Source organism: Pelodiscus sinensis, chromosome 5 (assembly GCF_049634645.1).
Source record: "Pelodiscus sinensis isolate JC-2024 chromosome 5, ASM4963464v1, whole genome shotgun sequence".
NCBI classification, from domain to species: domain Eukaryota; kingdom Metazoa; phylum Chordata; order Testudines; family Trionychidae; genus Pelodiscus; species Pelodiscus sinensis.
The window spans coordinates 64,389,584-64,415,404 of NC_134715.1; the positions used below are offsets into that span (position 1 = coordinate 64,389,584).

The following is a 25,821-nucleotide window of genomic DNA, read 5'->3' on the forward strand; positions in this document are numbered from 1 at the left end:
TATAGAAGCAAATTATGTGGAAATGCACACACAGCAAGCAAAATGCATTAGACTTGACCGTAGTCAGTTGCAAGAATTCCTATTTTAATGAGAACAGATTCCACATAAAAATAAAAAAGCAACCTCAATTATTAATCCACCCCACTAAGACTATTGCAATAATATCCAAAGAACAGATAATAAATAGTATCTGTAAAAATATTTAAAAATAAAGTTAGCAGACCAAATTGTAGATAAAATATTTACAAGGGGCATTTTGTAGTTGCTACTGAATTCTAATAAAATATATAGCTATTGACAGCACTCTACTACAAAAATAGAGAAGATCTGAGGCCCCAAACTTGCAAATTCTTACCTGTGTAAGTCTCTTCAGGATCTGATGTTTATATTGGTCTTACATTTTTGGTCTGCATATATTTACTAACGAAGGAAATTTTAATATTACCATTAGTAATTTGTATTACTGCAGTGCCTAGAAGCCTGAGTCATGGACCAGGATCCCACTGTTCCCGATACAGTACAAATCAAAGAAAAAAAGACTGTAAATGCCATAAAAAGTTTGCCATAAAAATTTACAATCTAAGTAACAGTTATTATTTGATGGTCTTCCTTAGAAATCAGTAAGTACAAATAATTAATTTGGATAATCAATGCCAAGTTTTATGATTATTGGTCATAATAATGTCCCAGTAATTAAGATTGCTAAAAGGATTCCAATTTAACCTTATTTTCACGGTCTACCAACAAAAGCTATTTTTAAACTGAAAATTCAGCAAATCACAGACTCTTTTTGATTTATGGAACAGCACAATGTAACATTCTGAATTCTGTTATTCAGGAAACTATTTGGAATATTAACATAGCAAACACAAAAGTCCTTTTCAAGTCAAGTCATGTTTTCTTATCTCTCTTATTTCAAGTCTGCTTCAGTCCCTCTCTATAAATATGTTTTATTACATGAGTCAAAAAGTCAAATTGGAAAAATTCTGTTTCTTAGATACGCATGGCTGTTTTCTCCTCTTTTTCTTCTTACTGAAAACAATTTCCTATATGAGCTTTTGTTTGTCAAGTTTCACTGAGCAGAAAGTATTCTATGGGTAAGTTATAACCTAATAAATAATAGGGATTATAATGGAAATGCTGATACAACAATATCTATTTTCTCAAACTGCATGCATATCTTCCATTAATGTTTGTGGAAGTTACTTATGAACATAAAGAGAGAATGGACTCCCTTAGGGATCTTATTCTTTTCTAGATGTGCATCCATAACCAGCCACTAACATTAATGGAAGAAATGTGAACTGAGGGAATAACAGGCCTGGTTTTGCATGTTTGTAATATGAGTACATATCATACAATGTATCATTCAGTAAGCTTTTTCTTCCATAAGGCAAAAAAGGCAAAAAGCTAGCAATTAAAAAGCTGAATGTTTGACATGAAACTAAATACGTGCTGCATCAAATAAGTGCACCTCTCCTTTCTGACATCATAAAAACACAGACTGCTAGTTGACAAACTGGGTTAGACTCTGGATAAGCAAATTTCTTTTGCATTACCACAGTTCCACAATAATTGGACTAATCAAACCTATATAATGTTACCATTGTGAAGAAAGTAGGGTTCCTCATTAGCCTATTACTAAAGAATTACTGTAAATTCAGCCTACGTGCAGCATCACTTCCTGTGCAAACAAACATAGATAATACAACAAGCTTGAAATCGTTCCAAACTGGCAGACTGGCAGAACAAATTATGCAGACCAACAGAAAGCCTTCAGTAGATTCAATAGAGCTTGGAGCATAAGAATGATTAAGTGTTTCTTTACACAACTACAAATCACAGTAATGAATCAGAGTAAAATTTCCAATAAGGGACTTAACTGCACCAGCTGGCCTTCTTTAGAGAGCAATGTTATAATGTGAAATGATGACATTCTAAATAGCAGTGTTTGCAACTTTTGTACAATTTGTGTAAAGCAAGTCATTGTTGTCTGGTGGGGAGTTTTTGTTTTGTTTTATTTAAAGAGAAGCATAATAAACTGTAGCACCTAAACTATATTGAGAAGGGGCAGGAAGGGTGTCTTTTTTAATTAGCTGGAAAGCAAGTTTGATCCAAGTAACAATGAACTCATTGAGGAAATCTCTACAGTTCACTTTAATGGGATCTGGATCAGTCCTGCTCTGATTCCTTGGGTTTGTAACTACAGAATTATGCAACAAGAGTGCAGTTGTTTAACAGTAACAAATTATTTTTGTAAATAATTATGAATTAAAAAATAAAAACTCAAGCCACCCTCTTTTGGAAAACATGCCCATGCATGAGGCACTGAAGAGGAATCAAGCTGCTCATAAGGGAATCTGCATCTATTATCAAGAAATATGAGGATATTTACTATTCAAATAAATTGAATCTCTTGTATGCAGCTGATTACTCCCTTGCCTAAGTGTGGCGTCCTTTCAAAAAGGGCTTAGCTAATCAAGTAGTCAAAGAGCAAAGATATCACAATAAAACCAATACTGCTGTCTCCTGTATGCTTCAGAAAAATCAGACTATATATTTTCTAATGGCTGCTTCCACCCTTAAAATCCATTAGTCTAAAAATCTATAAATGGCATCTAGAACTCCTTAAGGAATACTGTCACTCATTGTACAACAACTTTTCAATACCACCAGTGTTACTGGCACTTTAGTCTAAACAGGAGACTTCCAAATAATAAAAACTAAAATCCAATATTGCAATATAAGATGTTCCACATTCTGTTGAGGATGCCATAAAGAACCCATGAATCGGTGTTAGGATTTTCCAAGTACAGTAGTATCTCCAAGCAAGTGCAGTCCAGTTTTCAGCCTGACAAACATCGGCTTGCATCCAATATTTGTGCTGCACTACATTGAAAACATGTTTGTAAAATATATAGGAACAACGTGGGCCTATTTTCTAACATTCAGTTGAAGTCTGGACTTTATTAATTGCTTCAAATATCACAGGAAGAAATCATCATTGGGCTTCAGATGCAAATCAGCGGTTTTAACCTTAAAAATACATGCAGAAGTAGCTATGATACAGCATATCATATGCCAAAATTAAACTATGCCGAAACAATTCCTGTGCACCTGCACACGCGCGCACACACACACACACACACACAATTAAAACTACTGCTATAAGAAACAGACTACAAGGCAGTCAGAGCACTTTGTACCAAAGAAATGAGTTATTTCTATTAATAGAGGAAAAACAGTGGATAGGAGACACAAGATTAATGCTAATTGACATTTAACAAAGAACATTTCATACAGATAAGATTTCAAGAATAATAAGATTTAATATCAAAAGCAATGCAATGAAGGCTTCCATACACGTTACAGAATTATAGCCCAGTTATCTTTCAAACTGTGTTCCTTCAGACATCATCATCTTTATTTTAACTCATCTGTGAACTTCTGTAACATTTATGACAGACTGCTGGCTAAGCCAGAGCTCTGCCACTACAGCTTGGCTGAAAAGGCCAATTATAGCCAGCTGAGCAAGCCCAGGCCTGAGGGGCTAATCCAAGCAGCTGTGGGCCTCATTAGCCAGAGGGCTATATAATGCAGACACAGGGGGAGTAAAAAGGGAGGAGCCAGGGTGTGGAGGAATATACTCCCAAGCCACAAGGAGAGGCCGGCTAAGTTAGCTGCTAGAAAACCAAAGCTCTGTAAATAGAAGGTGGTAGGAAGTTTGCACTGAAAATAAAAGGCACAGGTGACCGCACCATAAAGGGTCTCTGGTTGATTTGTGACCCAAGAAGGGGTTCCAAGGCAAGGGGCCTGAGCAAGGACCTTGCCACACCTTATAAAGTCTATCACATGGTTCAACACCTCCTTGAATTCTCCTCAGACATATATGACATAACACTTCTTTATTTCTTTTGGGCTATGCCTACACTGCAGACTTCTTGTGCAAGAAACTTTTTGTGGAAGAGATCTTCTGCAAAAACTTCTTGTGCAAGAGAGAGCAAAAGTGCATTGGAAAAGTGATGCGCTTTTGTGCAAGAGAGAGTCCAGACTGCATGAACGTTCTTTTGAAAGCAAGTGCGGATTACTATCCACAGAATGGCCACCAGGGCACTTGTGCTTTTTCCTCTTAACGCAAAAAACCCCTGTTGCCTGTCCACACATACCTTTTTGCGCAAGAGCTCTTGTGCAAAAAGGAGTTATTCCTCGTAGAAAGAGGAATACCTATACTACAAAAAGCCCTCTCTTCGGTCGATTCACTGTAAATTTACATGTGCAAAAAATGCGCTTGAGGTGTGGATGCTCCACGGGTTTTTGAGAAACAACAGCCGTTTTTGCGCAAAAACCCTGTAGTGTATATGTAGCTTTGCTCTAACCATATGCTATGAAGTGCCAGAACAGATGGATAAAGCCTACCCCCTCCTCTTTTTTAGAGCCCCTGGGGTATAAAGCCACTTAGAAGCACAAAAGGGGACCACACTAAACCTACTAATCTATTGACTTCCCCATCATTGACATCACAGGCAACAATTCTTCTTCAAGTTGATTACTGTATATGAGAAAAAGTGTCATTTTGGGCTCAAAAATAGAAAATGGCATTTAAACCATCATAAATTAATCTGTTACAGATTTACACATTTAAAAAAATGTAATCCACTTTTAATATCAAATTTACTTTCTCATTTTATTTTTTACCACTTTGGAAATAGAACCTTACCAACAACTTCTTGTTTTCCACAAAATTGAAATTGAAGGCTCAAACTTAACTTCTACTAATTCAGGTGCTGGGGTTTTTTTTGGGGGGAGGGGGGGAAGGGGCCTGGCATTGAATGGAATGAATAATTGTCCAATGGACAAATACTGAGGTCAAACTTTTTTTAAACTTAGGTTTTCAGTGTCTAAGTCACTTTTGGAAAAAACATTCAAAATATTCAAGAAGTGCTTAGGGAGCTTAAGTCCCATTAAAATGAAATGATCTTTTGATGCTATTTGACCCTTAGGTATAATGCATGTTGAAGTGCTTTGAAAACACACACACACACACACACACACACACACACACACTCTTCATCCCTGGTCAATTTATTATCCTGAGAGACATCACCTTTTTAGCCATGTAGTGCCTTACAGTTGTAAGAGTGAATGTTGTCACTCTAGGCATTAAATGCAGTAGAACCATTATTACAGTACTATAGCATTTGGAATTTATTTTAGGTTTTTGTCACAGCATCCATCACGGACAAGGTTAACCAAATCTCAGGCTCAAAGCACAAAGCTCATCATATCTGAGTTGAAAAGGAATATTTCTTCATGTTACAGTACTCCATATATCATTAGCTGCTTCAATGCTATAGTAGTACTAATGGTCACATAAAGAAGTAGACAGATATTTTCTCTGTCCCCATTGCGCCTCTATTTTTCTGAAGAATTATCAGGGTACCAATGATTTGTTTCACTATAGCAATCTAAAATTTCATTCATTATGTAACATCTTCAAGGCATTTGGGCTAAGATTACATGTTTATCAGATTAATGTAAAATCTATTTGGAAACTATATCCTGCCCTGGAGAGGGATGAATTAGATGATAATACAGATTTTGTGATCTTTATAGCAAGATGACATTTCCCCCTTCTTAGCATAACTGAAGAACAGTCTGAGAAGTCTGTTCATAGACTGGCTCATAGATAGGCTATAAGACCTTATAAAATCTAGCTTGCAGACCAACAGGTAGGAAGCAGAAATTCTTTCCCTAAAGCCACAGAGTGGCTGCCAAAACACTCCACAGATGACTCTTTAGCAAATGATGCAGGCACCTTATGTAGCACAGCTGATGAATTTCTCTGCAGTAATAAATTTGGAAGCATTAAATTTCTCCAGACTGTTTATGTCCTACTGAGTTCCACACTACATAGATTTGCATATCCCAGTATTCTCCTCTGGAACCCTTTCTTGCAAACCATTCACTCTCACTCGTGTGTGGAGCAGGTAATTTTGCCATTTGTTTGTACTGGTGCACTTTTCATTCCTATTAATTTTTATTGGAGCTTATGGCATAGCCGTATTAATTCCAACTGTTTAAAAGTAAATGCAGCAACTCCTTAACTTTTGGCACTATGAAGTTGAAATGCATGTGTGTTGTGAGCAGGAACATTTTCAACACTAATTATTGCATATCAGAGCCTGGTATTGAAGTTTTCATGTCTATGGAGTGATGCTGTAACAGTTTTATGACTATAATAGTCACCTGACATTCTTCTATGCTTACACATGGTCTTCAAACTCTTGCAATTTTTGGGACAGTAACCAGCTAACTAGCAGTATTCTGTCAGTTTTCTTTTTCTATTCATTGGCTTCTTCTCTCCATATTTTGAATTCTTACTATTCAGTTTTTCTTCTATGGTGGAAAGACAAATAATTAATTTGGTGATATGAATCAGCTAGTAAATTATTTTCAGCTACTGTATTATACGGTCTACATTTCAGTGTTGGCCCGACTCGTCAAGGTCATATTTTATACCTGAGCTAAGTAAATTTTCCATCCCTGTTCATAACTTTCCTCTGCATGCAAGAAAACAGCTCTCGGTGTTTAACTGGGTATTACTACTTATTTATCATTTTCACGAGTGTCTACTGGTTAATAAAACCCTGTAGAATACCATATGAATGCTATGAACTGATATTCAAGTGATATGGGAAGACCTTGAAGGAACAACGGCATACAAGTTATGACAAGGGTGAAAGCACAATGAGACTGAGAACAGAAAATGCTACCGTAAGAAGCAAATAAATAAGACTGAAGAAACCACAAGTTATGGGAGAGAACAAGGTGGAAAGCAAGAGAATACATGTGAACATGTGAAAAGAAAATAGATGCTTTCTTCAAAGAAAGCAGAGGAGAAAAGGGAAGAATATCATAAAAGAAACACAAATCAATGTACAGTAATGAGGTTAAAAGGAAAGGAAAGAAGGATTTCAGCTAGACAATAGAAGGGGAGAGGATGATAAAGTTGTACTCATGTAGGGTTAACACGTTTTAGGTAATTTATGCCCCTTTATTATATAATATTTTCCTGGAGATTTCTTACATATCAGTAATTCGGGGACAAAAGGAATGGGTTTTGAGTACTTACATTATCTTACCATTGCTTGCTATTCTAGATTCTAAAATAATCTAGAAAGCGGGAGAATGAGAAAGTTACATCAAAATTCACTCAAATGTACAAAAACCTGGGAGTGGATGGGAGATTAGGAGAATCCAAAACACCACACTTTTCATTTTAAAGTATTAGCGACCATTAGCTCACAACATGAATAGCAGAAATCCATTTCTTCTGCAGCAGAACAGAAAGATGGCCAACTGAAAATGTGAGCAGATAGAGAAAATTATCTTGGAGACAACTGTCAAAATATTAAAGCCAGTCCAAATAACCCACCCCAGATTTCTACCTTTTGGATCTGCCAATAAAGAGAAAAAAATAAAACTAAAAAATTAAGGCTGTCCTTTAAAACAAGCTATCAAACAATCTGCACAATTTAATGCAGAAGGTTCAAAATCTAAGAAACAACATGGCGTGCATCTAACAGTTCTGTATATAGACACTTCACTTTCTTTACAAAAAGGGCTGTTGTTTTTTATCCTTTCTGGTTAAATCCCTGGATGCTTATGGAAGAGGAGAAAAAAGCTTCTGTTTTTCATTAGACTTCATTAAGATCAAACAATGTAAGATTGTTCACAAATCTCTACAACGTCAAAGAAGCCCAGATGAAGATACTGTATCTAGATGCTTAGCCCAAACCAGTGTTCACATTCTATGTCTCAATCTACAATGTTCTAGACCTGTGCTCACCAGCCCAGCAATAACAATTGACTGGCAGATCCTGGAGCTTCTGCCACTCGATCACAATCCTCAAAAAGGCTATCTCCGCCTGCCTGGTCCCCACATTGCTCCTAGAAGCAAGCGGCTAAAAGTAAAAGCAGACTCTGCAGTCCTTAGAAGTGGGGAGCAGGGAGGCAGCACCCTCCTGACTCTGACTCCAGTACTGTGAAAGCAGCTTCTATTGGCTGGGAATAGGCCAATAGGGGTGGCACTTATAGGCTTCAGGAAGTAGTGAAGCATGTGGAGAGGGGCGTCTCTCTCTCTCTCTCTCTCATATCAACATTTCCAGGAGCAGCTTGCCTGAGCCCTACTATGCTGCTGACTGGGAACTGCCTGTAGTAAGTGCTTCTCGGCAGCAGCCTGCACACCATCCATTGGTCAGTCCTGAGCCAACCCCCAAAGTCCTTCCCTTAGCCCACAGTCCTCACCCTGTCCTGCACCTAACACTCTGCCCCATCTAGTGCCCTCTCCTGCACACAAACTTCTTCCCAAAGTGTTAGGGTGTGGAAGGAAGTGAGGGGTGTGCATCTGGAAGTGAGTTTGGGTGCAGAAGGGGGCCCCAGCCTGGAGCCTTGTCCTGCATCCAAATTCGCTCTCAGCACCTGCAACCCTCACCTCCTCCAGCACCCCAAACTCCTGCCCCAGCCAGATAAAAGTGAATGAGGATGAGGGAGAGCAAGCGAGAGAGCAGTGGAGTAGGCAGGGCTTTAGAGAAGATGTGGGACCTCAGGGAAGGGGTGGGTTGCTCTGAAGTTCAAAAAGTTATCTTTGATATAAAAAGGTTGGAGACCACTGTTGTAGAAACATGTTTCTGAAATGTTACTGAGCAACTCATAACTTGGCACTTTGCTGGTTCTTTACAGTCACTCACCATTGCTTAGAATGTCAGTATTTTAACTGAATGTGACCTCCTTTATAAATTGTCTCCTGTAACTGAACAGATATGAGATAAAAACAAAAGGGGAAACTGTCAAAGTAGGGCAAGATGCTGTTAATTATAATTTTTTCCCTCCTTTTCTGCCTACAAGCTGGGCTTTTTTTTTTTTTTAAATAATTTTTGATAATTAAGCATTTGGGCTCCAACCCAGCAAAGAATTTAAATATGTAGTAAGCCTACTGAAACCAATGACACTACTTGTATTTAAGATTATATACAGTAAAACTCCATTAGTCTGGCATCCAATGCTCCGGGACTCCTGATGGTCCGGCACCATCAGGAACCCGGAAGTGCTGGGGCAGCCGGACAGGCTTCCCCTATTCAGCTGCTGCTGAAACTGACCAGCAGCTCAATCGGGGAAGCCGGGAGCAGAGCATCTGGGGTGCTGCTGGGTTGGTCTTGTAGCGCTGCCCCTCGGGGCTGCGGGACCAACCCAGCAGGACCCCAGCTGCTCTGCCCCAGGGGTCCCCAAGTCAGCTGCTGCTGAAACAGATCAGTAGCTGATTCCAGGAAGCCCCAGGCACAGCAGCTCTGCCCCGGGCTTCCTGGAATCAGCCGCTGATCTGTTTCAGCAGTGGCTGAATCGGGGACCCCTGGGGCAGAGCAGCTGGGGTCCTGCCGGGTTGGTCCCGCAGCGCCGTCCTTTGGCGCTGCAGGACCAACCCGGCAGCGCTCCAGCTGCTCTGCCCCAGGCATCCCCAAGAGCAGCTGGGGTGCTGCTGGGTTGGTCCCGCAGCCCCGAGGGGCAGCGCTACGGGACCAACCGGGCAGTACCTCAGCTGCTCTGTCCCAGGTGTCCCCAAGAGCAGCTGGAGTGCTGCTGGGTTGGTGCCGTAGCACCGCCCCTTGGCACCACGGGACCAACCCGGCAGCACCCCAGCTGCTCTATTGCAGGCATCCCCAAATCAGCGGCTGCTGAAACTGACCAGCAGCAGCTGAATCAGGGACGCCTGGGGCAGAGCCTGACTATCGTAAGGGGGGGGCTATGAGAGGTCTGGGGTGGCATCCCCTCCCACCCCACTCCAGACCCCTCATAGCCCTCCCCCCTTCTGATAGTCCGGCATATCTGATAATCCGGCACCCCCTGGCTCCTAAAGGTGCCGGAGTATCAGAAGTTTACTGTACATACTTAGCACTCTTCAGGTTTCTTTTGGTGATATTTTGCTCACAATGCCCCTACTCCACCAGTTGAACTGCTGAATTTTTTTTAAATCTATCTCTGAAGCTTTTCTTAATCACAGAACAAGGGATGAGTAAACAATGAAAATAGAAAATAAAAATTCTCCAAAGCAAATAACGACAGGTATGTTTCTAGAAGTAATGAAAATATGATTCCTAGATTGGCAACTACTTAAAAAGAGAAAAGGAATGACATGAATTTTTCACTGATGCAATTAATGAGGTACACAGTCTAAGTACATTTTGAAGAGGCAAATCAGCCTGTGTGCATGTGTCATATAAATTTATCACAAGAATAAGGCTGATAGAAAAATAGGAGTAATTTAGGAATGAGATTGCTAAAATGAGCAATGAATCCATGCTTTTGTTATAGGGGAAATAAAAAATAACTGATTATATCGGTCAAATCAGTTTTGGAACTGTTGTGTCTAACACAAAACAAATCTTTTAAATACATTATTTTATATATAATATTTGACCCTTGTTTCCAATTAAAAGCATTCTAAAATTAGAGGATTGAAAGCATATACCTGTAGTGATATAGGTTAGAGATGTTCCCATGTGTTGTCAGAAAATAAAGAGTCAAAGCATTAAAATGTCTTTACTTCTGAGAAGTAGAAGGTATATTTTAAATACCAATATTTCTGATACCACAGAATCTCAGTTTTGATTTACTAGTGAACACAATCAGTAATTAACACAAAAACTTTGTCTTCTCTCACCTCTCAATCAAGGATCTGTTGCACAGTGCCATACTGAAGCCTCATACCACTACAAGATGAATCTCTCTAGTCTGGCACTCTCGGAACCTGACAAGTACCAAACTAGAGAATTTGCCCAACAGGATGTCAATACTGTCTAGCAGCCTTACCAACACTTCCAAAGCATACTGAACTCTTACAAGGGTTCATAGAGCTAAATAACAATATAGAACATGGCTGTAAATAAATTATATGGAATAGTGAAAAGCTTGGCCACACCCATGGTAAGTGACCATCCAGCTAACTAAAATCATTCTGGACCACGGATGTTGCTGGACCAGAAAGTGATGGATTATAGAGGTTCAAGATGTAGTTACATTGATTTTGAGAAGACACATCACAGTCAATGTATTATTGTTATGTAAAGCAATCTGAAAAAGTTATACTTCACAATGTCTTTAAATCCATGCAATATAAAGTTATGTACAATTTTGCTCTATATAAATACAAAGTAACAACTACACTTTTACACAATGTTGAATTCACAATCCACAAAATTATTTGTAAATTAAAATGAAAGATAAGATTTTAAAAGATAAATTACAAGAACATTTGTAATACTATATTTCCCCATGTAGTCATGCTCTCTCTACTACTCAAAGGCTCTGAACCTGTAACCTTTAATTATGTGAGAAATCTCTTCTCCTATAAAAAGTAGACTGATGCATTTCAGTGAGAGAAGAGAAACAAGCCAACACAAATTTTGGACTAAATTAATTCTGCACTTAGAGAGCATCTCCACACTTCTGAATGGATGGAGAAGCATTGAGAACTCTGACTGCAGCATCAGCACAGCGTCACAGGTGAGCCTCTGACTGAGCCCTGAGCCTCTGACCGGGCGGATGCTGCCAGGCAGCTTACAGGGAACACTGTACCCTATGTGCAGCTGCCCCAGTGAGCAGATGTGTGGAATGCTCAAAAGAAGGAGCAATGCACTATACATACTTACAAATAATGGATAATGGAGCCCAGTGCTATATAACTTCACTCATCTAATTTCCTTGGGGATGGAAAAAGGACAATGTATTTTGTCCTTCATTCCCACCACTTTCATCCTTATCAGACCACAAACTGCATGCAAAACAAATCTTCAGGAAGAGAATGTACCATGACACAAATGGCTCTCTCACTTCTGGGGAGAGGGGTCAGATCCAAGCATGTCAGGTCCACTCTGTACACAGATCTACAGGATAGGATTTAGATTAATACTGAATAGTCTATATAAGTTTCCTAGTTTTCAGTTCTAGCAAATTTCTATCATTCTTGAAATTTCACACGAATGTTGTTATATTCAGACAGCATTTATGCAAATACCATAGGCATTTGCAGCTGGTCTGGAAGATTTTTCAGCACCTACATACTTTACACAGATTTTTACTATTATTTTTTCTTCTTCTATTATTACCTTCTTAGAAATAATAAACATATATTCTCACAATTATTTTGTCATTGTACATTTGGCCTTGATATTTTCCCCTATGGTTCCAATTCAACTGAAAATTAGGAAAGATGACCTTATTTGATAATAACTCTTTCAATTTCTAAAATCATAGAATCATAGGGTTGAAAGAGGGATAGAAATGTAGCTGTGTTAGTCTGGTCTAGCTGAAACAAAAAACAGGACTATGTAGCACTTTAAAGACTAACAAGATGGTTTATTAGGTAATGAGCTTTTGTGGGCCAGACCCACTTCCTCAGATCAAATAGTGGAAGAAAATTGGCATGACCATATATACCAAAGGATACAATAAAAAAAATGAACACATATGAAAAGGACAAATCAAATTTCAGAACAGAAGGGTGATGGGGGGGGGGGAGGTAAATGTCTGTAAGCTAATGATATTAGAGGTGATAATTGGGGAAGCTATCTTTATAATGGGTAAGGTAACTAGTGTCTTTGTTAAGACCTAGGTGTAAAGTGTCAAATTTAAGCATGAATGACAGTTCAGAGGATTCTCTTTCAAGTCTGGTGTGAAAAGATCTTTGAAGCAGGATGAAGGTAATCAAGTCATTGAGACAATGCCCTTTCTGGTTGAAATGGCAAGCAACTTTTTTCTCTGTGATCCTCTCTATCATCTGTTTTGTGGGCATTGATTCTTTGGCAAAGTGTCTGAGATGTTTGTCCAATGTACATAGCAGATGGACACTTTCAGCACAATAGCATAAATTATATTTCTGGATGAGCAGGAATATATGTTCTTGATCTTATAACTCAATTGGTTAGGTCCAATAATGGTATCAGCAGAGTGAATATGTGGACAAAGCTGGCAACGGGGTTTGTTGAAAGGGAAAGTTCCAGGGTTGGTACAGCAACCTGTGGTTGTTGGTAAGAATCATCTTGAGGTTAGGTGGTTGTCTATAGGAGACTATGGGTCTGTCTCCCAGAGCCTCTCGGAGTTTAGTATCCTGTTCCAGTATAGGTTGTAGTTTATTGATAACATGTTGGACAGGGTGAAAGAGACCTCAGGAGGTCATTGAGCCCAAACCTCTGTTCAAAGTAGAAACAACTCTAACTAAATCAATGTAGGATGGAGATTCCATCACCTCTCTAGGTAACCCATTCCAGTGCTTCACCACCCTCCTAGTAAAATGTTTTTTCCTTATATACAAACTAGACCTTCCCAACTGCAATTTAAATATCTTACCATAATCTGTAAATTTCAGATCATCATTTGTTAAGGTCTAAAGCTACTTGTCTAATAGTTTTGTTTAATTGTGGCTTCAGAGTTTAAAACATTGCTCTTTTTACTGCACAAAAATACTAGCTTGTTTCTTTCCACAGCTACATATGAATATATTTCAGTATAACTAGATATTAGGAAACTGAACATTCTTTAACAAAGATAGCTTCATAGTTGTCCTTAAATACAATTTTCACTAGCTGAAAAATAGTTCTGTTCCTGGTTAAAATTTTTCATCGTGGCCCAATTCAGCATGTTTAGTTTTGAGCAGGCTTCAAAGGCCAATTAAGGTCAATAGGAATTAAGCACATAATCAAGTGCCTTGTTAAACTGGGGCCTACATACGGCAGTTCACACTTCTTATAAGAGACATTTTAATATTTCATAACTAAAAACATTAAATATGTCCCCAACTAGAGATACAAGAGGGAAAATAGCTCATGTTCTGACCATATGCAAAACCTCATCACACATTTGCTCTCAGTGTATTAATGGTGTAGAAATAAAATGGTACTACCTCAGTAAATATGGGGATGAATATTATATCTAAGCCAAAAAGGTACATCAAATAAATGTTGAGATTTACCTTTTCCAAGCATAACCAACACTGGCAGAATGAATCTGGGACCTCTGGAGATTAGTATAGGAGCCTCTACATCTTGAGCTATAAAGTCAGCGGGCTCTCAGTTTAGGCTATAGAGTTCCCCTGTTCTTATCTCTCATTGTAAGTGGTCTAAAACTAAGTGGCACTACATAGGACAGTGAACTACACTAGGTGTGTGGGTTACACAAGCAGTGAGACAAATGTGTCTACAATAGTATAATAATTCAGCCTTTGGAAAGGAAGAACTTCGAGAATCCTGAAGTGATTTCAATACAAAAAAAAAAAAAAATGATGAAACTACAGCAGTGGAAGATTATCTCCTGGGGTAATTGTTTTGATGCAATTAGTATGAAACATTTTTTCTTTCAGTATAGCAGTAGTTAGATTACCAGCTTACTCTATGTGTATATACACACATAGATACACACAGAGCTCAACAAATAATGTAATCTACTCGCCCGCGGCGAGTAGATTACACTCCGGAAGAGCCGGTGCGGAGCGACCTGCGCATGCGCAGAGTGCAGAACCGCGCAGCTGGCGAGCCCTGTACCTATATTACACACACACACCCACACCCACACCCACCCACACACACACCCTATAACACACTATGTATAAATATACAAACACCACATAACTATTTAAAAAAACTTCACTTAATTTTCCCCCAATAGTACACTGTAGAGAAACTACTGTATTTACAATTTATTTACAGGTTACAGTTCTTATTTGTGAAGACAGCAAACTAATCAATAACATTTAACTTTAAAGCATTTACCTGTGTGTAAGTCTCCGATGACTAATGCAAACAGCAGTCTGCTGGTCTTGAGCAATGCATACCTTATGGCGACTACACTTCATCTTTAAGCATGGATCTTTAGCAGGGTCCAAAGCTTAAAAAAAAAAAGATACAATATTTTAAAACCTTTCTTTAATAAAGATCCTGCAGTAAATTAGGTATTTAACCTGTCTGTTTGTACAGCATCCAGTACAATGGAGCCTTGACTCTCAACTGGGGCTCCTGGACGTTGTTACCATTATACACATCAATTTGTAACTATTTAAATCGAATCATTATTTGTTAACTGACTTTCCTACTTCTCATTTATTTTAAGATACTTAACATAGTTAATTTATCATATTGTATCAAATCACAACTCTGATTCAACATTTTCAATAGCAGACCAAAGCAAACCACAGCAAAATCAATAATATACAAACTTGGGCTGTGCAAATTTTTCAACTTTCATTTAAAGCAGCAAGCAGATTTTCAGGAAATTTTACCAAAAACGTGTAAAACATGTTTTATGAGAGAACATATTCACACGGTGTCCTAATTATCCTCTCTCCTTTATATCTCACCAGCATACACCAAAAGAAAATCATAGGATATTTAGATCTATGAGGTCTTGTAGATGCTAGTACTGATTACTAAGCAAACTTTTAAAACAAGTAGCTCCAAGCAAAATTTAAAACAGCAGGGAAGTCACATCAGAAGATATTTCTGAAGGAATACATAGGACTATTGCATGAGCCCACTATGCAGTTGAATTGCTAAATGGTGAAGTAGACCTGACCATAATTTAGCAGAAGATGTAGGCTGAGGCCTTGCCTTCTTCTTTTCTACTGTGTGAGGGTAGGATGACAAGAAATGTTAGTTGCTTTTCTGGATTCCAGCACACACGGGGCTTGATATTTTATTAGCAGGGTAAAAGTGGCAATTCAAGGTAAGTCTACACTGCAACACTATTCCAAAATAACTTAGTCTGTGTCTACACAGCAGGCAGTTATTTCAAAATAGTGTCAAAATACTGTCAAGCTGGAGGACTTCTTACTTCAACTCCTGTAACTCTTACTGTATGATGAATAAGGGAAGTCGGAGGAAGAGTGCTCTATTTTGCAATAAGTGCTGTGTAGATGCTCTCTATTTTGAAATAAGCTACACAAATTGAGCTAAGACCTCCAGCGTAGATGCAATCACAGTGGCTACGTCTAGACTGGCATGATTTTCCACAAATGCTTTTAACAGAAAAGTTTTCCGTTAAAAGCAGTGCGGAAAAGAGCGTCTAGATTGGCACGGACGCTTTTCCACAAAAGCACTTATTGCGGAAAAGCGTCCGTGCCAATCTAGATGTACTTTTGCGCAAAAAAGCCCCGATCGCCATTTTCGCGATCGGGGCTTTTTTGCGCAAAACAAATCTGAGCTGTCTACACTGGCCCTTTTGCGCAAAAGCTTTGTGCAAAAGGGACTTTTGCCCAAACGGGAGCAACATAGTATTTCCACAAGAAGCACTGATTTCAGACAGTAGGAAGTCAGTGTTCTTGCGGAAATTCAAGCGGCCAGTCTAGACACAGCCAGTGAGTCTATTCACTGTCATATTACTAGAGCATTAACACTGCATCAAGTGAGGAACTAGCCCCTTAAATTTAAACATTTATAAAGATGGATGGGGGGGGGGGAGAGGAATTCTCAGTATTGACACTCCATAATAATTGATTTGTTAAAATTAAATTAACAACAGAACAGTTTAATGCACCCTTTATTGTTCGCTCTTACATAATGTTGTATTTTTGTCTTCTTATATCTATAAAAAAGATTTTCCTGAGGGACGACAGAGTGATGGTCATCATGTCACACTGTCTCCCACAGCCCCTCTCTTCTCAGCTACCTGGCCTCTACCCTGCTGCTAACCTCATAACTGGGTCAGCAACCTATGGCTCATTGCGAGAAATCTAAATATGGCTCTTTGACTCCTCAACAGCAGCACTTGCTTTCCTTGCAGCTCGAAGGTAAGCTGCTGCTGAGCTCATGGGGTAAAGATAGGGGGAGGACTGTGTGAAGAGTGGGCAGGCGGTGGTGAGGCCTGTAGGGGAGGATATTGGGACTGGGGTACACCCAGGCCCCTTAAGGCACCACACAGCGGCAGCCACCAAGTGGAGGGTGACTGCCGTTTTTAAAACAGCTGCTCTGTTGCACTGATGGTGGGACCCACACAGTGTGGAAAGAGGAGGGAGAGAAAGTACCAGGCTGGTGAAGGGGAAGAGGGGGAGGAGATGAAGGGGCACAGGCTGGTGGAGGGATGGGGAGGGAGAGAAAGGGCCGGGCTACAACTATTCCTTGATTTTCCAACAATGAGACAGCATTCATTGCAAACCAGTTGAGATAGACAAAATGGAAGTTACTAAAAGCTCAATATCTGTTTTAAGTGGATACTTCGAAGAACAGTGAAGCCATCTAAGGCTAAGTCTACACTGGCAAGATACAGTGCAGTAAGTCAGCTCACAGAAGTGAATCCTGAGCTGCCCACAGCAGCAACACATTTATTGCACAACAGATCTGCAGTTTGTGCTCTACATAAAACCTCCTTGATAAGAAGTGCAGCATTTTCTACATTCTGGATACAGTGCTGGGGTACCAAGGTGGATGCTGTGGTGTACTACAGCACTGTGTACCTATCCCACAATGTCTGTTCTCACTTCTTTGGTCCTTAGTTTGAACTCTTCTGCCCTGCCTTCAGGTGAACAATTCTTAGATCTGCCCTTTGCATTCCTTTGGAATTTTAAAAGTCCTCTCCCTGCTTGCTCAGGGACTAGTGGAGTATAGGGTTACCAGATGGTTTCAAAAAAATACCGGACACACTTGATCTCAGATGGGGGAGTAGGAATCATCTGGGAGGGGAACAGGGCTGGCCGGGGGAGATGGGGGGAGGGAACGGGGGCTGGCTGGGGGATATGGTGGGGGAACCGGCTGGCGGGAAGCGGGGCTGGCTGGGAGGGGGAGCAGGGCTGGTGGGAGGTGGGTGGGAGAGAGCTGGCAGGAAGCAGGGCTGGCCCGGGTGCATGCAGATCCCAGGACACTGCCAGTCCCGGTGGGTGAGTCCGGACCGGGTAATCCATCCTGCCCCAGGCCCACCCCCCTCCTCTCTACTGTGTAGTTGTGTACTGCCTGGCTGGTAGACATGCTCACACAGCATGAGCATGTCTACCAGCCAGGCAGTACACAACTACGTACTGATACTCATGATAATAATAAAAAAAAAAAACTTAATTAGAAAATACCAGACATTTCTATGTCCGGTATTTTCTCAGTTTTGTTTCCCGGACAGAAAGCTCAAATTCCAGACTGTCTGGTTCAAAACTGGACACCTGGCAACCTAGCGGAGTGTTCTGAGTGCATCTTTCCAGGTGACCACGCCTGCTTCATGTATCAGGAGATCCCCTGCTTTGAGCCATGACAAGATGCTGGACCTCAGCAGCAGCATTTGCGGAGAGCAGGTTGTCCAATCCCAGCTGCATGCCAACTGTAGAAATTATGATACATACGGGCACATCTTGTGATGCATGACTGAAAGGGGCCATGAATGGGATGCACTGTAATACAAGGTCAAACAGAGGTAGCTGCAAAATGCCTACCACAAGGCACAGGAAACAAACCACCACTCCAATACTACAACCACAAACTGCTGGTTCTATAGAGAGCTTGACAAAATATTTTAAGACACTCCATTTCCACTCAGAACACCCCTGTGGTTACTTTTGAGGCCTCAGAAGCCAACCCAAAATGGACCAAGCCCGGAGGAGGAAATCCTGGAAGAGAATGCTGAGGAGGAGAGGAACACAGATCCAGCAGATAGCTTGGTATCCACATGCGGATGCAGTTAGGAGCTACTTCCCACCCCAGAGGTGGGTAACCAGTCACAGCAATCAGAAGTCAGGGAAGCACAAAAACAGGAGTGTATGTACCTGGTAAGTGGCTTTGATTTCTGGACGCCCTGAAGTGAGTTGTTAGGGATGGGAGGATTACAGAAAGCAGGCTTGGGTACATATGGTGCTAGTACCGACACAGAGTTAGTCAGGTATGGAACAGGGGGTTGACAGACTCTCTCATTTCATGGTAATCAGCTTCACAGATCTCATCAAAAGTATCATGGAGATGACAGACTATTTGTCTTGGCAGGTTCCATGGCAGAGGCACTATGTTCACGGTCTCATTAATGGTAACATTCCCATTCCAATATGCCAAAAAGGCGGGGGAGAGGGGGGGCATTGCGGCACACAGCCAAGCCATGTAAGGTTTAGGACAGAAGATGCAGTCACACAGAAGACCCTCCCTTCTCATCCTCAGCAGAGACCCATCTTCCCAGATTACTACAGCCTCCGGAAAATGATTATACGGTGCCCATACAGTGGTGGCTCTCTCCAAGATGTACCTGCCCACTCTACAGTAAGGCCCTGCCCAAATGAAACCTTCAGCCCCAATGGTTAACTCAATTTTTTTTTGGGGGGGGGCGAGGGGTCTTGTGTGTGCTCACCATGTGACAGCCAATCAGTGTTAGGTATGTGAAGAGTGCATGTGCTTAAACTGGGTGGTGATTGTGCTCTGTCTAGGGCCATTGCTACACTTCAAAATGTGAGAGCACCAAAGCCTGGGGTCAGCTAGAGACTCCCTTGCTGACCCCGGGCTTCATGCAGCACTGCCACTTTGAAATGCTGCGAGGTGCCCAACACTGGGCTCCCCAGGGCATTTCAAAGCAGCAGCACTACATGGAACAGCTGACCCCAGGCTCCGTGTGATGCTGCCACTTTGAAGTACCCCTTCTTTTCCCCCCACCCACTACTTCTATCTGATAGAGGCAGCAAGGGGGGGGGGGGGGAGGAAGCGACCAGTCAACTAGTTGTTCACATCCCTAATTTTGACCTCACAGATCTAACTTTGGGATCCCAGCCTTCCTTGTTATTTCTTACTGCACACCTGCAGAGGGCAAGGAAGCATTCATGGAGAAGTAAAATTAACTTGATGTGAAAGATTATGCTACAGCAAGGGTGGGCAATAATTTTTAATAGGGGATCACTCCAATATTTTGGTAAGTAGTCAAGGACTTAACTTTTGTGGAGGAGATGTGGGATCTGGGACGGTGGATGGGGTGTAGAGAACTTGGGATAGAGGACTGGGGTGCAGGAGGGAGTGTGGAGTCTGAGAGGGAGTTTGGGTGAAGGAAGGGGTTATAATCTGGAGTAGGGGCTTAAGGTGCAGTGCCAGGGAGGGATGTGTGTGCAGGAGAGGATTCAGGCTTGGGAGACGGGTACAGAGGGGGTACAGGGTCTGTGAAGGAGTTGTGACCTGGAGGAGGTGGGGAGAGGGAATACAGACAGTTTGGGTGGTGGCCTCGGGCAGGTAGTGGGGAGGGGGGAAACAGGGGAGGGGGGGTTCCAGAGACAGGCTTTGGCTGGGAGACACTTACCTAGGCAGCTCCCAGCCAGCAGCTCTCCAGGAACCTGAGACAAACTCCCTTCCTGTGTATTGCATGGGCTGTTCCATGTGGCTCTAACTCCAGCATAGAGAAGGAGAGAGAACCCGAGTGGGGCGAGGGGAGGAAGGAGGCTTCATTCCCTGCCTCTGCCTTCCGCAACATTTCTCAGCTCCTATATACCGGAAGCTGGCCAATGGGAGCTGAGGGATTTTGCTAGGGTCAGGGACAGTGCACGAAGCTTTCTCCTCTCTGCCCAGACTGCATAGCAATTAGCAGTTTGCTGTTTAAAGTGGCTGCAGCTGCTTTCTATGGAGTGTGCTGGCAAGGCAGCCGCAGGCTAGACTCAGTGGCTTGGCGGGCCAAATCCAGCCCACTAACCGCCTCTTGCCCATCCCTGTGCTACAGTCTCCTGCTGAAAAAAAAAGAATGGAGGAGCAATAAGAGCATTGGAATGAAGCTACCAAGCAGCTCTTAAATATTATGGAGCACCAAGCTGACATGCTCCAGGCATTGCTACCACTGAAGATGGAGCAGCTCTGAATGCCCTCCACTGTAGCTTGTGTCCCAAACTGTATTCCAGGTGCCCACCCCCCATTTTTGCCCAGGACCCATCTCCACAGGCACCCAATGTACTCCACCCCCAATTCTAATGCCATTTAGCTTTGCTGAACTGCAGTCTCCATTGCACAGCACATTAGACAGCAAGGCACTTGGGCAAGGTACACAAATCCTTAAACATGCCCCAACCTCGCCTCCTCCCTCTCCCCATAAACTGCAGAGGTGTCATCTTACACGTGTGTTCTACATTTGTTGCTTTTAATAAATTAAATTCTTTGGTTTGAAAGCATTCTTTTTATTCCAATAGATGAAAACAGGCATGAACATCCCAGCAAAGCAATAGGCATTACTCTACTAAGTGCATCGTCGGGACTAATCAGCGTCCCCCTCTAGTATTGCAGCCACTGCACTCCTGTGGTTGGCAACAAACAATACTGCCTTTCAGCATCAATTTGCTGCCTCAAGGCTTCCCTGATCCTTATGATCCCACACTGTGCTCCTCTAATAGCCCTGATGACAGAATGCTCAAACTCCAGGCACTGAGCCTCAGTGGTCAAGCCCTGAGTGAAACTTTCACCCTTCCCATCACAAGTATCAGGGAGGGTAGAGCATGCAGTTATAGCCATAGGTATGTTTGTACAGGAAGCTGGACATGGCTAATGACAGCCGGTGGGCTTTTGACCGGCCAAAAGCACACTCCCCAGTCATTCTACAAACTGCTCAGCCTGTCGTTGAACTGATCCTTACTGCTGACAAGGCTCCCAGCATATGGCTTCACAGGCCATGTCATTAAGGGGTAGGTTGGGTGTGTCAGGCTCACAATGGGCATTTGGACTATCCCCACAGTGATCTTCTGGTCCAGAAAGAAAACCTCTACCTGCAGCTTCCTCAACACACCATTGTTCTGAAAGATGCATGCATCATGCACCTTCAGAACCAGCTTAGGTTAATGTCTATAACATACACATGGTGATCCACAAAACACCTGGAGAACCATGAAGAAATACCCCTTCCGGTTAATGTATTTGGAGGGTTGGTGGTGAGGTGCCAGAATTAGAATATACATAGCATCTATTGCCAATCAGTAGCTGTCTGGAGTAGCCAGCTTCCACACTTGCCCACTACCAGAGCTGCTCTCATTCACTTGTTCTTGCACTGAAGGTCAGGGCTAGCTAGCTCATCACACAATCCCATAAAAGTGACTTTCCTCATCCAAAAGTTCTGCAGCCACTGGCCATCATCCCAGACTTGCAAGATAATGTGATCCCACCACTCAGTGCTTATTTCCCAAGCCCAGAAGTGGTGTTCCACTGTGGTCAGCATCTCCATGAATGCCACTGGAAATACTGTGTCATAGCTACTGTGCATGGAAAGATCAACGTCTGACTCTTCACTGTCACTTTATAGCTTAAGGAATAACTCTACTGCCAGTCGTCACAGGTTAGTGAGACTTAACAGCATTTCCTTCAACAGTTTGGGGATCCATTCCCATAGACTGAGGAGGCTGAGCGTTCAACACAAAAGGTGTTAAAAGATTGTGGGAAATGTGGACACAAGCACAAGGGTTGCTGGTATGTGGCATTGGGACAGGATGCGGATGAGAAAGAGGTGCTCTGTGGCATAGCTGTCCAGAGTGCACTACTTTGAATGCAAGTGCCACAAGTGGTCACGCTACTGCACTGGAAGCTGACAATGTGGACACACAATGGTGGTTTCACTGCTGTGCTCTGTGTGCACCACTCTAACTGACAGTGCTTTACATCTGCTAGTGTAGACATCTTTCTGCTTGGTATCAGAAAGAGTGGGGATTTGACCCTAAATCTCCCATATCCTGGGTGAGTGCTGCAACCAGCTGGTTGTCTAGTGTAAGAGGGTAGGCCTGATCAGTTAGGTGTACTCCTAGGTGGCTCCTTCCTGCTCCAGATTCTCAACTGGAAATTCCCTAAATGAGTTTCAGCTGCCATGTGTACACATGCATGTGCCAGAGAAAAAGACAGGAGAGAGAACACTGATGAATCACTGTTCAAATGTCATATTTCTCTTAGGAATAGAATGATGCTCAAATATTTTGATTCAACACATCACTGTTCTCCTTCCTCCCCAAGTTTTCAAATGTGAATGTGCTGTCAAATTCTTAGGTCTGGTATCCCGCACAATAGAGCAGTGGGAGTCATTTATCATTTCATTCAAGACAGCTTGTACTTCATCCCTACCACATGCACAATCATAAAAAAAAACCATGAAATTGTCATGTCTAATATATGAAATATTTCCCTTGCATCAGACTGTTCAAAACATATTATATTTTGTATTAAACAATCTAAGGCAAGTAGGCTTTACTTTCAGCAACATAATTAAGTCAATTATAATAAAAATAGGGTACTCATATGATCTGAGATATTCATAGTTAAATATGAGAACTATGGTTTTATAATTTTTTGACTTTTATATATATTCTCCAATTTCCTGATAATACTTCAAAGTCTATGAAAAAAGTGAGTCAAACTTTAGGCTAACCTTTCATTTCTATTTTTGACACTAATAAAAAGGGCGCTGGTAGTAGTACCTATTAAAGATACCCAATATTTCCCATTTTATGATTCTCAAGTCTGGCTAAAGAGATTGCAAGGCCCAAGACGACACGCTGTGCCACGCAGCTACCAGCCAGGGCAACGAGTGAGTGGCCGGGCAGGCAGGCAGGCAGGCAGACAGGCATCGGGCAGTGTGGGGCCCTGAAGGAACATTAAAGTTCCCACTGCTCTATTGTGCGGGAGACCAGACCTAAGAATTTGACAGCATGTGTCATCAGGTGCAGCCTTAGGGCAAGGTGAGCAAGGCGGATGCTTTGGGCCTTGCTCACCTTGCCCTAAGGCTGCACTTGATGACTCTATTTATAGCTGCATATAACTGACAAACTTTAATGACTTGAGCTGAATTTTTCTATACCTAGTATTTGCCATGGGATCATGTTTTCTAAAAGTATTTTGGGCAAAGGACATTACCAACAATGAGGCTAGGGAAAATACGTATTTTGAAAATACGTGTTTTGGCAACCTGTTTGAGACACACAAGTACCTGAGTACTTTGAAACAGCAACTCACTATTTGGCAAGTTGTGGTATTTGTATCAGGAGTGCGCCCTTTGCCACTCTCATGAAAATACAGTCAAGTTTGTAAGCATCTGAAAAATCTCAGTTTGTATGTGCTCACTAGAGATTTATAAGTTTAGCAGCTAGAACCTCGGAAGCTTCTATCTGCACTGAAGATGTGCCACTTACTCAGGATTCCCACATGGATTGCACATGTGCCATTCCATGCTCCCCCTCAAGAATTCAGGGATGAAACTGGACTATAACTGCTGATACTGGCTGCCCTCAGCCAGGGTGGGACAAGGCACTGTCCCTGTATGCAGGGAGACAATCTCTCCGGTACTATTAAGAATTCTTCCTACTGACACCCAGGTAGCATGCAGAAGGAAATCACTTGATTCAAGTGCACAGGGGAAAAGTGCCATATTGGGGTAGGGTGGAAGGGTGACGGAAATTACAAGGTGGGGACAAGCAGTCTAGAAAGAGAGGGACAAATGGTAACAGAACAAGAAACTGGGACTGAGAGATGGTGTCAGAGGTTGGGAAGGGCTAAGCAAGGAAATTCAGACTGGAAGACATTGGGACTGGAAAGTGAAAGGGTGGAGCCAAGGAAGCTTTAACTTGGGCTATGATGTTGGGAACTGGTGTAAGAAATAAGGCAAGAAAACAATGAAATCATATGAGGAGATGTGTGGAGAGGGTGTTTGGGGGAAGAGGAACACTGGGATTAGCTGGAGAAGAGGACTGGGAACCAAAAGAGACAACTCCTAAATAATAATTAAAAAAAGCTGTGTAGCCTGACACTGGGGCAAGTGGCCAGGAAAGACTGAGACACAAGGAACTGAGGAGGAGGGATTCTAGGACTGGGTCAACAAAAATACTGGAATGAAAAGCCCAAAAATGAAGAAACAAGGCCAGAGTAGACAAAGAGACCACAGCCAGCAAAAAAGAGATGACTGAATCAGGGCAGGTTTTAGGGACTGGACAGAAGATGAAGAGCTTGATGGGGGAAAAAATCAGGCAGAAACGTGTCCTACTACTAGATAGTACTTCCCTGCACAGCCTAAATGGAACCCAGAATTCCTGACATACCGTTCCTCTGATGTCAACAAATATTTGTAAAAGCCCTTGCCATAGAGTGTTCTCTGCTATTACTATCACTCACTCCACTCAAATGGCAGAAGTCTGAGAGATGGCTTTAAAGGTTCCAAACTTTCTGATGATGCATGTAGGCATCAATTTCTATCTTTGCAAGCTTGCTTTTTAAAAAAGCTTTGGAAACGACAAACATTAACATTACATTAAAAGAACAACATTAATGCTGCAAATCCTTGTGCTTAGGAAATGCTATAACTATGTATGTCTACACAGCAGGGCAAAAGTTGAATTAGCTACACATCTTCAGCTACATCAATTGCGTACCTGAAGCTGAAATAGCTTACTCTGGCTTTTGACACTACACTGTCTATACAATGGGAAGTCAAAGGAAAAACACTCTTCCTCCAACTTTCCTTAGTCCTTGTGAAATGAGGGTTACAGGAGGGTTACAGGAGTCAGAGTAAGAAGTCATCCAGCTCGACATAATTTCAAAATAATGACTTGCTGTGTAGATGCACCCTTGGTTACTTTGAAATTATGTCAGTTATTCCAAAACAACATTGCTGTGTAGACATAGCCTAAGTATGCCTTTGTCTGTCTAGCACACATGCACTGATACAGACTTTAATTACATAATTGTGCATTTGTTTTTCTATTTCTCTGTTTAGTAAACAAATAATGTTTGTATACAACTTTACTAAAAGCAAATTTCAAATTCAAATGTAAACTTTAAAATTACAATATAAGCAACTTTGTATGTTTGAACTGCCAGGTGTCGTTAATAT

The 25,821-nt window shown here is 41.7% G+C and overlaps 1 protein-coding gene across 1 annotated transcript in view; it reads right to left on the reverse strand.

Moving 5' to 3' along the window:
• SPOCK3 (SPARC (osteonectin), cwcv and kazal like domains proteoglycan 3) overlaps positions 1–25,821 on the reverse strand; it is a 360,390-nt gene that overhangs the window by 152,712 nt on the left and 181,857 nt on the right. Inside the window, exon 4 of the mRNA XM_006111699.4 lies at positions 14,820–14,934. Within this exon, the coding sequence (XP_006111761.2) occupies positions 14,820–14,934 (115 nt within the window). The remainder of the gene's footprint in view (positions 1–14,819; positions 14,935–25,821) is intronic.